This window comes from Polistes canadensis, unplaced genomic scaffold, assembly GCF_001313835.1.
Source record: "Polistes canadensis isolate GaletaPanama2010 unplaced genomic scaffold, ASM131383v1 scaffold_107, whole genome shotgun sequence".
In the NCBI taxonomy this organism is placed as follows: domain Eukaryota; kingdom Metazoa; phylum Arthropoda; class Insecta; order Hymenoptera; family Vespidae; genus Polistes; species Polistes canadensis.
The window spans coordinates 425,066-437,878 of record NW_014569654.1 but is presented as its reverse complement, the minus strand read 5'-3'; the positions used below and the strand labels follow the sequence as shown (position 1 = coordinate 437,878).

At 35.6% G+C, this 12,813-nt stretch overlaps 1 protein-coding gene across 4 annotated transcripts in view; it reads left to right on the top strand.

The window, feature by feature from the left end:
- Positions 1 to 12,813, top strand: part of LOC106787590 (tensin-1-like) — a 137,014-nt gene that overhangs the window by 45,572 nt on the left and 78,629 nt on the right. For 2 of the 4 annotated variants that reach the window (XM_014750100.1, XM_014750096.1), the window contains exon 2: positions 4,227 to 4,296. Coding sequence is in view for 1 of the 4 variants with exons in the window: in XM_014750096.1 (XP_014605582.1) it covers positions 4,227 to 4,296 (70 nt within the window). In the remaining 3 variants the exon portion in view is untranslated. Of the gene's footprint in view, positions 1 to 4,221; positions 4,297 to 12,813 lie in introns of all 4 variants that reach the window. The other 2 variants (XM_014750098.1, XM_014750099.1) reach the window with 1 other exon arrangement.

The window sequence follows — 12,813 nt, the reverse complement described above, 5'->3', positions numbered from 1 at the left end:
TTTCGTTGCATCTCGTGTGCGTTTTCCCTTCCGCAGTTTTCTCTATCTCTCTCTCCCTGTCTCTCTCTGTCTCTCTTGATATGAATACGATGTGAAAGGAAAAGCCCGTATAACTTTCACTTACGTTCGTTGGCTATTTTCCGTTGAAAAACGAAACTGCGGCCAGACATTGAATCTCTCTAGCCATTCAAGGTTATCGCAGCTGATAAAGCGTTTATGCCACTTCGAATCCGGAAAAGAAAGATCAGCTCGAACTACCATACATTTCCTATCCGTATACTATGTTAAATTGAATGAGATACTTTCAAATCGAGCGTAACTACGGGTTATTTTTTTTTACTCTTTCTCCTATTCTCTTGTTTTCATAGGATCTAGTATGCATTAGCTAAAATTTGACTTACAATTAAATTTCTATTGAAATCAGTAGTGAGAGTATTACTTGATTTTATTGATAATACAGTAATCAGATTTTATTAGATTGATGAGGGATGATATTAAGGTAAATCTAAAAACGATGCAACGAGCAATTAGAATAATTTTCAATTGATCTTACGATAAACCTTGACCTATTGTATTAATAAGATAATACCTGAAGGACGTAAAATCGTCATATGGATTAGAATCGTTTCATTTAATTGGTTTTCTCGCATTCCGCTTCGATGATCTATGCTTTTCAGAATGAGAATTTACGAGCAGCTTTAGGGTGAACGTTCGAAAGATATATTCCAGATTTCAAAGGTCTTTAAGATTGCCTTCAACCATTAGTTGATCAGTGAATTACCGATCACCCATTGAATCGTTTTCTCTCTCGTTCCTAAAACCCGCTTTCATGCGATTTTCAGATGCACTCCGCTTTGAATGCGAATATTTGAATAGCCAACTTGGCCGTACCAAATCCGCCTGATAAATTCTCGGCTGAATCGAAGTTAACGTAGTTCTCGGTGCTTGAAATTCACGGGCACTCGTTAGAAGTGCCCATGAAATCACTCGACCGTTTCGAAAATTATAACTTTTGTCTTTTCTCACGTTTCTACGTTTATTCCGTAGGAAATTGGCTAGTTGTTGTAATCTAACTATTTAATTGAGAGTAAGAAGACATCTTCTTTTTTTTTTCTGTTTTTGAAATTAATTATTTCATAAACGGTAGATATTTTAACTTGAAAATTAACGAAACAATATGATTTCCAAAAGAATAGCAAAAAATATACAACAAATTATTTGAATGAGATAGAATTTCTAATGACTGTGAGAAACTTTGTAAACGCAATTTTTCGGTTCTCAACAAATTCATAAACTCTTGAACAACGATAACGCTGAACGTTTATCCATCAACGTTAAGTTAAAATCTCCCTCGACAACTCCCTCGGTAGTAATGATTCTCGAATGATATTTTCTATAACATTGTGACTCACCGAAAATCATAATGCTCGTAACCGTGTCCTTTACGATCCATTCTCGAGGATTTTATGAGACGGGGCTGTTCGATAAAACGACTCTACGAAACTTCGAATACAACACACATGCATCTACGTATCTAACCTCATGTAGAATATGAATCGTCAAACTGGCTAGAAAAAGATATTATTTTTCGTACAATATTTTATCGTTAGTTAAACAAAATAAAATAAAAAAAAAAAAGCACAGAAAGAAAACTTGTTTAACAAGCAGAAATTATATTAAAATCAAAACGATTGATGAAAAATTGTTTGTTCTCTTGAAATGAATAATAATTGCATGTCCGCTTGATTAACACCTTGAAATAAAGAAAAAAGAACAAAAAAGAAATTCTGCGAGTCATCATTGAAGAATCTCTCCTCTTTGACCAGAAAGCCAATTCGTATCTCAGTTTAACTTGCGTGAACCGTCAGCATCCTAAGTAAGAAAAACGGTAAAGAGTCGGTGCAGTCGCCTGCAGACGACAAACCAATTAATTTCTCATTTCGATTCGTTCAATTTTCGTTGTAGGAGATTCAGGTAGGAACTCGACAACGATTTTCCGCGTCTGCCTGTCCGGACGCGCACAATCATCGACCACTTGCAGCGAGAGAAGACGGAATAGGGAATGGAGAGGATAGGATAGTGAGAGAGTGAGACAGAAAGAGAGAGAGAGAGAGAGAGAAAAGAAGAAAAAAAAAGACTAAATCGAGCGAGTGTCAGTTTATGCAGATGTGGGTGAGCAGCGAAGCAAATGGGGAAAGGGAGAAGAACGACACGTACTGAGGAATGAGTGAAAAATAAAAAAAAAAAAAAGAAAAAATGAGTTTGAGTGATGTTGCCTGGAAGAAGAAATACCTACCACATTCATCTCTATTTCATGCATTTTTTTTTTCTACAGAAGTAGTAACCTACGGAGTGTAACTACGATTAGAAGAGAATTTTTCTGACAATTTTTCATTTTTCCATTAGATGGAAAAAAAATTATCATCCTTTATAAATTGATTATTTCGTTCGTGTTCAGCCAAAAGTAACTAACTAGACATTTGACCAAAAATGCTTTATGTACTTGTAGATTAATTTTTTCCTATTAAAAATTACTAAAATTACTTTTACGAGCAATAACTCGTCGTTAACTGATCGATAAGTTTGCATGATCGAATACAGATATATACGATAGCAAAACTGTTAAAATCAATCTTTGCCATTCCTTGACATCTAACTTGATTCTAACGATCAATTTTACGAGGTATTCAATAACTAATTTTCTCCTTCGAGAATTATCCTGTTACATTTTTTAAAGGTGATAGGAAAGCATGCATACATATACTAAATTCTTATTCATGAAGCTTGTCGATTATGCCAAAAATTCATTCAAGGTTTTAACCTTATAATCGATGCATTTAATACTCGTATACGTATATAAACCTTACTATCAATCACTTTCTTTCTTTCCGTCTTCTTTTTTTCTCTACTCTCACTCTTCCTCCTTGTCTTTTCATATTTGTTCTCATTCCTTTTCTATCCTCGTCTACGTTGATTCTCCCTACGCCGGAGCGACTCACTCAGCAACTTTTTAATCACCCTCACTGAACAAAGCTAGAGCAACACGCTACGGGTGTTCCGAAACAAGCCGAGAACTCTTATTTTCGTCTCGAACGTCCTAGCTCAAGAGCAGTCTTATTAAAGAACGTCGTGATCGTACTTTGACATTACTAACAACGTGCCTACACCGCGGGTAGGGGTGGGGTGGGGTGGAGGGGGGTGTCTTTTGTCTCGAAAATTAAAAAGAATATTAGACTTTTTTTTTCATTGAAAAATACATTACTTTTTTTGTTTTGTGTTATTTTCTTGTTATAATACAAATATAAATTATATCGTTGATCTTTTATCATGAAATACTTTGTGGACATTAATCGATTATAATGGGATGTTGAAACGATGAATCGCAGGTATTCTTACGAGTACGCAATGGGGATCTTTTCCCTTTCCCTTTGTCTTTGTCTTTGTCTTCGTCTTCTCATGCCGCACACCGACCACATTTTCATTCTCACGGCTCACTTTGCCAACTTTTCAATTTTCGAAATTAGACGACCGCTCGAAGCTTCTACTTGCACGATACTACCTTCTCTCCCACGTTGAGAAGTCACCCCTTTCTATTCCTACTCTATCTTCCCTTTTTTCTTTCTTCACGTCCAAACAATGGCAAACTCGAAGGAAGAACAACGCCGTTGCAGCTTTGTCTCTCTGAACGACTCACCCATCCCTCTCTTATTTTTATATATATATATTTTAAACGAACATTTTCTCGTAAAAATGTTTCTTTTCGCTATTCGTTCTCTCACAATTATTATTATTATTTTCATTGTCAAATAAAGACGAAATTTCACAATCGGATTTTTATACAATTGACTTTGGGTTTCGATTAGTGCTTTATTATTCCATAATATTGTCGAAGAAATCGTAAATCGTTATGGTTAGATATTTAATTTGGTATTTATTCAAACGTAGGGAGAATTTAATTTTTTACCAATGAAAGAGAGAGAGTAACTCGCGTCGTTGAATAGACAGTTGAAAAAAGACAAATAGAATAATACGTTTCACCTCGAATAACAGACGTCCATTCGGTAATCGAATCGCCGATCCTCGGCATATTTGCATGGCACACTCTCTCTCTCCCTGGAAACGATGTTATTCCATCTCGAGCAATTAAATCGATCGAATACATTAATTAATTCTCCCACGCACACTTTGAACACCTATATGACATCGTCCGTTTTGTTTCAGTACAGCGATCGGTCCACGCCCGTACTCCTGATAGTCTCGCTTGCGGGGATCAAAGTATGCAGTCCAGATGGAAAAGTGAGTACGGATCAGAAATATATAAGTACTTACTTATCTACTATACACATACATCCCGATCGTATATTTAACGTTTGCGTTAAAACGATCCTAAAAAAAATCTATTCCAACGAAGATAACAATTCGATCGATTTTTACATCATAAAATTGATGATTATTCGTTTACGATTAGAACTTAGCGTGTGAATGTTTAATTTTTTATTGTGATAGTAAAAGATAAAAAAAAAGGAAAAAAATAAATAGAGAGAAAGAGACAGATAGATAGACAGGCGGATATATTAAGAAGACCAGGTAGCAGAAAAAGAAGCCAATAGCTGTCGTGCGATCTTTCGCGTGTCGCATCCCTTTTGATTTCAGAGTGGAAAGAGTAAAAGAGTAAAAGAGAAATAAAGAGAAAGAGGGAGAAAGAGAAAATCAACGTTGTCTATCTTTGAACGCGTTCGCGAAACACGACAAACACAAAGAAACTCGGCCAACCTGTTCCAAGCGGGACAACATCGTGTGACGATATACAGTGTCGTATAAAATCCATTCAAACATGCGAACCTTATCCTGCTAGCGTACATGTGTCCTGTTTTTGTACATTCCACGTAGTAAGCCAAATGGACTATAGATATATGTTGAAAAGAGAGAGAGAGAGAGAGAGAGAGAGAGAGAGAAAGTTAGAGGGCCACACAGTGCTTTTTACGCTAGCTTTTAGTTTTTAGAATGTTTCGTCACGAGCGTTTTACGCCTCTGAAATATGTATGTATCAGTGAAATATTACGTGTACGAAACCAGTTTCTATTTTTCTCTCTCTCGCACACATACGTCGATTCGTTCTCTTTATTTTTCTCTCCATAGTAAACGAAGTTCATTCGCGAATTCTTTCGCGTTACCTAAGCTTTTTAAAAAACCTTCTTCTCCGTTAGTAATTACTGGCTCGCTAAAATTTCAAACGCCTAAAAAGTTTTACCATTTCTTTTTCTTCTTCTTCTTATTCTTCATTATTTTCAATCCTACTCGTTTCTCATTTCAAGATTTGCTTCTATACTCTGTGTTTCGAGATTATTTATTATTATTTATTAAATTGTCGTATCGATCCTCGATATAGAAAATAAAAAAAGAAATCAAGCTAACGTCGCTATTGTACAACATCAACAAGATTTACCATATTAATTTTAGCGACGATATTAATTAAACTAATTGCCACCCTACGAAAAGGGCAGATAGGCTGTTTTCACGATAACGCGTACACCGAAGCTCAACGATCTCTCCTTCCGTTCCATTTTCATTTCAACGAATCTCTTTCGTCGAACAGGACCTACCGATTGTGCCGCGTGTAACATCAAAGATAAATTCTCGTCGAATATTATTTCTCCCTACGGATTGCAATTAATCGTGTGCACTCTCTCGTTTATAATTATTATTCGTGTAATCAAATGTTACGCTCGATTTAAACGGCCATTCGATTGTGAGAAAGAAAAATAGAAAATAACCAGCGGAAAAAGGTATCACCCCGAAAATGATAAAAATTGATTTTTCTGGATATAATAGTATATCTACCATACGAGATAGAATTAAAAAAAAATAGAAACAGAAAAATACTTATTTTAGCTGCAATTTATTTTTACAATTAAAATAACATATTAAACAGCTTAGAAAGTAAATTTTCAATTAGTTCCAATACTAAAACATTTTCTTGAAGATAGATAGATAGATAAATAAATAAATATATCTGTAATCCCTGTAACGCGAAGTTAGAAGATATGTAAATGATTGGAGATTAAGATAAGCATGGGATAAGATCGTAAATAAAAATCTTATAAAATCGAAATGTCGATAAGATAGATTGGATCGTTGCGTTGACGGCAACGATAGGAAGACTTGTTCGGCAAGGGTTGCGAACCCTACGTCTCGAGAGACTTTCGGTTTTCTCTGTGATTGGCACCACGAGCGAATCCACTAGGCGGAGACTAATGCGCCACGAATCTCTCCTATATCGCTGTCATTTTGATTGATAATCCCCTCCCTTACTCTTCCTCTCTCTCTCTTCTTACACAATCTTCCATCACCTTCTGCTACTATTCCGAAACAAGTAAACAATGTTTCCTGACACGCAATGGTATCCAAATTTAAGAAGTTTTCTCATGTCGAAACGTCGACCAAAGACAAAAAGTGAATAGAACTTTTTCGGAAGCAATTTTGATAATGCGAGTTTTCCCACTTAACGTCAACTAAAACTATTTCCTTGTTGCTTCACCTACCTAAGATCTAAATTATTCAATTATCTCACCGTTGTCCGATCGACTTGAGTAAGGTACCAAAATGTTCTTAAATATTATATAACTTTGGATACCCTTAACAAATGGTATCATCGATCGGTAACTAACTAGACGGGAAAAGTTACAGATAATCTTGTCATTCAATATATGGAAAAAAAGAAAAAAAAGAAAGAAAGAAATAATATAAAAGAAAAAACAAATAAAAAAATAGTCATACTTTGTCAAATATTCAAATATGTTGTGTGGGCTTTAGGATGAGGTTTAAAGAAAATGTCAAAATAGTCCCGAAGCTACTACTTTACCTTTTAATGAGAAAAAAAAGTCGTTGCACATTCGACGTTGATAAATCGTACAAGCAGGATGCATCGGGTCGTTACGGGATGACGTATGAAACATGACGTCGTATATATCAGTGACGTCGATTCGATAAAAGAGAGATAGAAAGGGAATGGGGAGAACAAGGGCCGGGAGTCGTTCGTAATTCGATGAGGACAGAAAGCATCGACTCTCGCGTTCTACGTTGCATGAAAGACGTGGACGGTAAATTTCTCTCTTTCTCTCTCTCTCTCTCTCTCTTTGGTTCCCCTCGCTTCTCATCCCTTCTCTTCTCTTCTTACCCTTCTGCACACTCTCTCTCTCTCTCTTCTACTTTCTTGCTCTTTATCCTTCCCTCTCACTTCATGGAAATGGTGTTGTTCCGTTTCCATTCTTTTTCGTCCCTTTTGCCACACGGTTTCGCCGCTTTAAACTCAGTACTCAGCGATGGAACAAAAGCCACCGGAGCTCCTGAGTTTTATGCACGAGTAAAAGCACAACCGCTTGCCTTTCTTCAAGGCTTCGCGAACGTTCGAAAGTAACGGACACTTGAAGGTATAAAACGATTTTTTTCCCGATTTCTTCGAACATCAAGCCGACTTCATGATCGAACTGCTGTCTGCAACAAGAATTTACTGCAACCTGAACCTTAACGTAATCGTAGTTTGTCTTCGCTTTTTGATATAGGAAGATAGTGGATGGGTAATTTGTATCGTTTATTCTTCAACATCGACTACCTGACATGGTAGACATTAAAATTCACATTTTACACGTGTCCCTTCTATGTTTTTTTTCATCATAGAGAATATATTTTTATCTCACATTGAAATGAACATCGATTGAATTAAAAATGCATATATGCATTTTAACAATTGTTTCTACCTGCCTCTCGCTTGAGATTCTTGATTTTTTTTTTCTTATTCTATTATTCAACGAACATAGTTCACATTAGCAAAAACAGTATTCTGTTCCTAACAATCCCAATTGTGTCGTCCACACAAATTATTTCCGCCAGGAGTATTCAGCACTCAAAGGATTAAATGAAATTACAAAAATTAAATAACGTAAGAAATAGAAACGTTTGATAAAATTAATATGAACTGTTTGCAAATGAGACTCTCTCTCTCTCTCTCTCTCTCTCTCTCTCTCTCTCTCTCTGTGAGCTTTGTGTAATACAGTATTACTATTAAATTCATTCCTTTGTGTAATATACAACAGTTTGTAAAAAAACGAACGTCAGTTCGTTCTTTGTAGACCATGCGATTGTCTTCGAGGGTTAAATTGAAGATAAGAAAAAAAGGTACAGCAGAAGCAGCAGCATTAGAGAAACGTCGTCGTCGTCTCTTGACAGTTTCTATTTTCCATTCCCTTTTTTTCTCGAATGGAAGTACGAGAGGCAAGGACGTTTACTGAGGCAATCTTTTAAAAACTTTTAAATTCGAGCGAGAGTAAATTTCAGAGTGGTAAACGTGCAGAAATGAAAGGGCGCTCGCGCTCTGCTCTTTTAAATAGATAGACGACGACTTTGTAAAAAATTCATGAACCCCCGGCAGTCGTCGTGATCTTTAAAATCTTTTTCTAGTTCGTTTTCGGGACTATTTTCTTTCTTTTTTCTTCTTTTTCTTCTTCTTCTATTTTTCATGAGGTAAACTTTGTCGGTCGAATTTATGAAAAAAAAAATAACATTGCTTTTATTCTTTCCAGTTACCGAAAAGAAAGAAAGAAAAAAGAAAATGTTCCATTTTATTATAGATCTAATCAAATTTCAACCAGTACGAGATTCGTAATTGTCAAAATTGTGTTTAAAAATAAAATCTGAAAAATAATCGTCTATCGCTATCGAAGAGAAAAAAAATAAAAGAAAATATATATTTTCCTTTTTCCAAATTGAAAATCCAACGAAATTTATTAGGCTTTTCTTTTGGTAGGAAAAAAGAAACGATATGTGATAAGTTTGTTAAAAAAACAAACTAAAGAGGCCTCATTTTACGTCACGTTAATTTTTTCTTTACTTTTTTTCTTTTTCCCTTTCGTCAGAACGATAACATCGGGACGTTGACGGTCGGACAATCTTTTAAAAAGTTCGAAATTCAGATGAGTGGTTGGTTAGTTATGGTGGTTGCTTTTCGTTTGGACAGATAGAAGCAAGTATAAAAAGATAAAAAGTAGACAAGGAGAGAGACGTTGCTCAAAAGTTGCGCGGCCATTACGTGGACAGCGGTTACGCTGGAACTGAAAATATAGAAATTCGTTACTTCCTTCGTACAGTTCTCCCCCTTTAAAACCTCCATCACCCCTTGAAACTTTCTTCTTTCCAAGAAATGGAAGCTTTCGAGGGAAATCCGGACGAAGCTTCTGCCACGGCACATGTATACTCCAACTTATTTCTACTTCTTCTTGATTCTTCTTCTTCTTTTTCTTCTTCTTCTTCTTCTTCTTCTTTTCCGTGCTTCTATGATATTCCCAAAGCTTATAGAGAAATCCTGTCTTGGAAAAACAAACGCGTTGTATGTCGATACCTTTAAAACGAGAACAGTCCTCTCTTTCTTTTTCCCCCACTGTCTTACACATCATTTACACGAGCAACAAACTTCAGTTGTATGTGTTGAATCTGAAAGATGCATTAGCGGAATATTCCTCTTTGCTTTGTCGAAAGATCAAAAGCTTTATGGAATTGCGAATCAATAGATTCCATCGTTTCAAACGTTTCTATTACATTCACGTGAATAAATAAAAAAGGAAAAAAAAAAGAAAAAAGGGGAGAAAAAGGAGAAAAAAAACCATTTCTCTCTCGTATGCTGCTACGAACTGCGCCAAAAAAACAAGGATCGCGGATATGCTTTAGTTATTAAACTTTTATCTTTAGTAACACGTGTGTGTTTTTGGATTTAAAATAAAAATGCAAAAACAAAAACGAGAGGAAGAAGAGATCGAAACAGAAGTAAGCCAAACTCATTCGTTTCTTATCGGGTCCATATTTCGGTATAGTTTGTACAACCGATAGCGATTCGTTCTATACATTTTATCAACAAATGCAATATACCGTGAATAAAGAGACAATACTTGTGTATCTATCATGGTATATATTCTTGACGAAATCGATAGTATACTTTTTTGATAAGCGATATTCTGTGATATTCATTCTAACGTGACAAAAAAAAGGAAAAAGAAATATCAAATCAAAAGAAATAAATAAAAAATGTGTGTATAAAACTTTTGTCTATTCATTCTCTCTCTCTCTCTCTCTCTCTCTCTCTCTCTCTCTCTCTCTCTCTCTATCTCTCTCTCTCATTCTCATTCTTTCTATCTATAATTCTCTTTTTTTTGTCTCGTCATTCTTTCTCTCCTCGTTGACGAATACTCTATCTCACATTTGCGTATGCACCTCTTCTCCCGTGAATGTCATCAAATTTCTCTCCGCAAAACGTCTGACAGGTGTCTTTATCCAAGCAGAAAAAAAAATTCCAAATCCGTATTTTTCGTCTTCTCATTAAAACCCCCCGACGTCAATGAAGTCAAACATGCGGAAGTAATTAATATTATGAGAAGTTCGTGTTTTTAATCTGTAGTAATGAGCTAATTAGAACGAGAACGAATGCTTTTCTTTTTAAATACGATGCTACCGCATTTCCCGTGTATATTAACTTAATTATCGGCGAACGTTGAGAGGTAGAGTGTAGACAAAAAAAAATATATATATATATATATGTTTTATTAGTATATATATATATATCTGGGAAACTAGAAATTTTTGTGTTATTGTAGGTAATTTTTGTTTTTGATATTCGAGAGAGAAATTCTCTTGCCTATCCTCCGGCAAAATGAAGTCGTTATCTTCTTCCTCGTCGTCAGTCTTTTAATTAAGTAAACAAATTCTCCTGTCGTCTCTTTGACGACAACGTTAAAAGAAAGGATCACGAAGGGGAAATGAGAAAATTCTTCACGCGAAAACACGAATACGCGAGTAAAATAGTCAGTGACTTTGCGATCCACGTTAGTTGGACATAGGTCGATCGAATTTCTTCCTTTAATTCAGAAAACAACTTTTCTAATATAACCGAATGAGATTTTTTTCGTATGAAATCCGATACTACTTTTTTCGTGCCACCTGTTACGCGTTATATATCCATGACGGAAAATTACTCAGCAACCATCGGTGGTGACGTTCCAACCATAAATCTCATAAATATTTAACCCCTCGTCTATCCTAATTCGATTTCTTTCTATTAATTTATCGACAATTAGACTATAAACAAAATAGAAACAATTGTATAAAGTGGGTCACGCGGGACGATATTTATTCGCGTTGATAAATCTGGAAAGAAAATAAAATATAAAACAAAAAGAAAAAGAAGAAGAAAAAGAAAAAGAAAAAAAAAGGAGGAATGAAGAAAAGAGGACAGGTTAAAAGAAACCCAAGAGAGAAAACGTAATTATGTAAATTCGTGATAAAAATTCACAAAAAGATACTGAGGAAACCAGTAGCGAAAAGTTTTTCGCATTACAATAGAAAGCAACCCGGCCATAAATGCCGTTACGTTTTCTCCTGGATTTTATCCTATTAAGAATAGGATAATGATAGCGGAAGGTACGGCAATAATAATGATAAAATTCCTAATAATAAGAGCGGTAAGCCCGTTCGAATTACAAGTCGGACGTTTTTCGCTTAAAGCTATCTCTTTTCTCTTTTCTCCCTTTTCAGAGGTATCTTTACTTGGTCCTCTCTCCCTCTCTCTCTCCCTCCCACCCTCTCCCACTCCCACCCTCCCTCTCTCTTTCTCTCTCTCCGCCTCATCGTGTTTCCTATTGCCGACATTCATTAGAGTCACTATACGCTCGTACAATTGTTTCAATTGTTCGCACAAAGATGCTTGTGGCCAACTTCCCTGGATCCGCTCGGCAACTGTACATAAATGCCACTGAACGTTTTACTTCCGTGAACGAGGAACAATTACAAAATCACGAGATTACCTCGAATAGCCTGGGTGCGCGTTGAAATGTAACGAGTACGATGAAAGAACGTCATGGAATTGCCGCGGTAAATCAATACGAATGAGCCGAAAGAAGGGAAGAATCAAAATATTCGTCATATAAGAGAAACTCCTATCACGAAACATTTTATACAAATATATTATGTGTCATTAATCTACTTAATAGTATAATCACATCCTTATCTTATATTTACACTGTTACATAAATACATTTATTTGAATTTTGTTTCTTTTCTTTTTAATTGATTTTCAAACATATATCATATCAACGATTTCGAAATATTTATTTATAAAGGTCAATTAAAAATGACATATTTAATAATATTTGCAAATGATTTGTATCAATTTGTAATATATCATTGTTCCCAATTGCAATTGAAACTAACTTATTAGAAAGGGTTAATCTTTGAAAAATTATCGAAGAATAGAAAAATCCAGAAATTGTCACTTCGGACACGGAAGGAAGGAAAAAACAAACGATACAACTTGACGCGACATAACGTAGAAGAGTAAAGGAACGAAGTAAATTCGCACAAGTACCGGATAGCTAGTTGACCCGTCCACGACTCAGGGTCACGAGGCCGTCGTGGTCGTCATCGTCGAGTTTTCCCTCGTCGAGGGTACTTTTCGTGTACCTGAGTGTCGTCGAGTTCTTCTCTCTCTCTCTTATTTTCTCTGTGAATCTCTCTATCTTTCTCCGTCCCATCAAGCAAGGTACCAGTAGAGTTTCGTAATTATTTCACGTGGCGACAGCTTCAATTAATTGCAATGTCCAAAACGAAAAGTATGTAAACTTTTATTGTACGATTTTTGTGTCTCGTCTAGTCGTAGAAATATTCGTTTCTATTTTACTTTTTTCTCTTTTTGGGAGTTCTTTTTATTTTTTCTTTGAGAAAGAAAGATAGAGCAACGCACGTATTTATTATCTCAAAATCATATAATTTGGA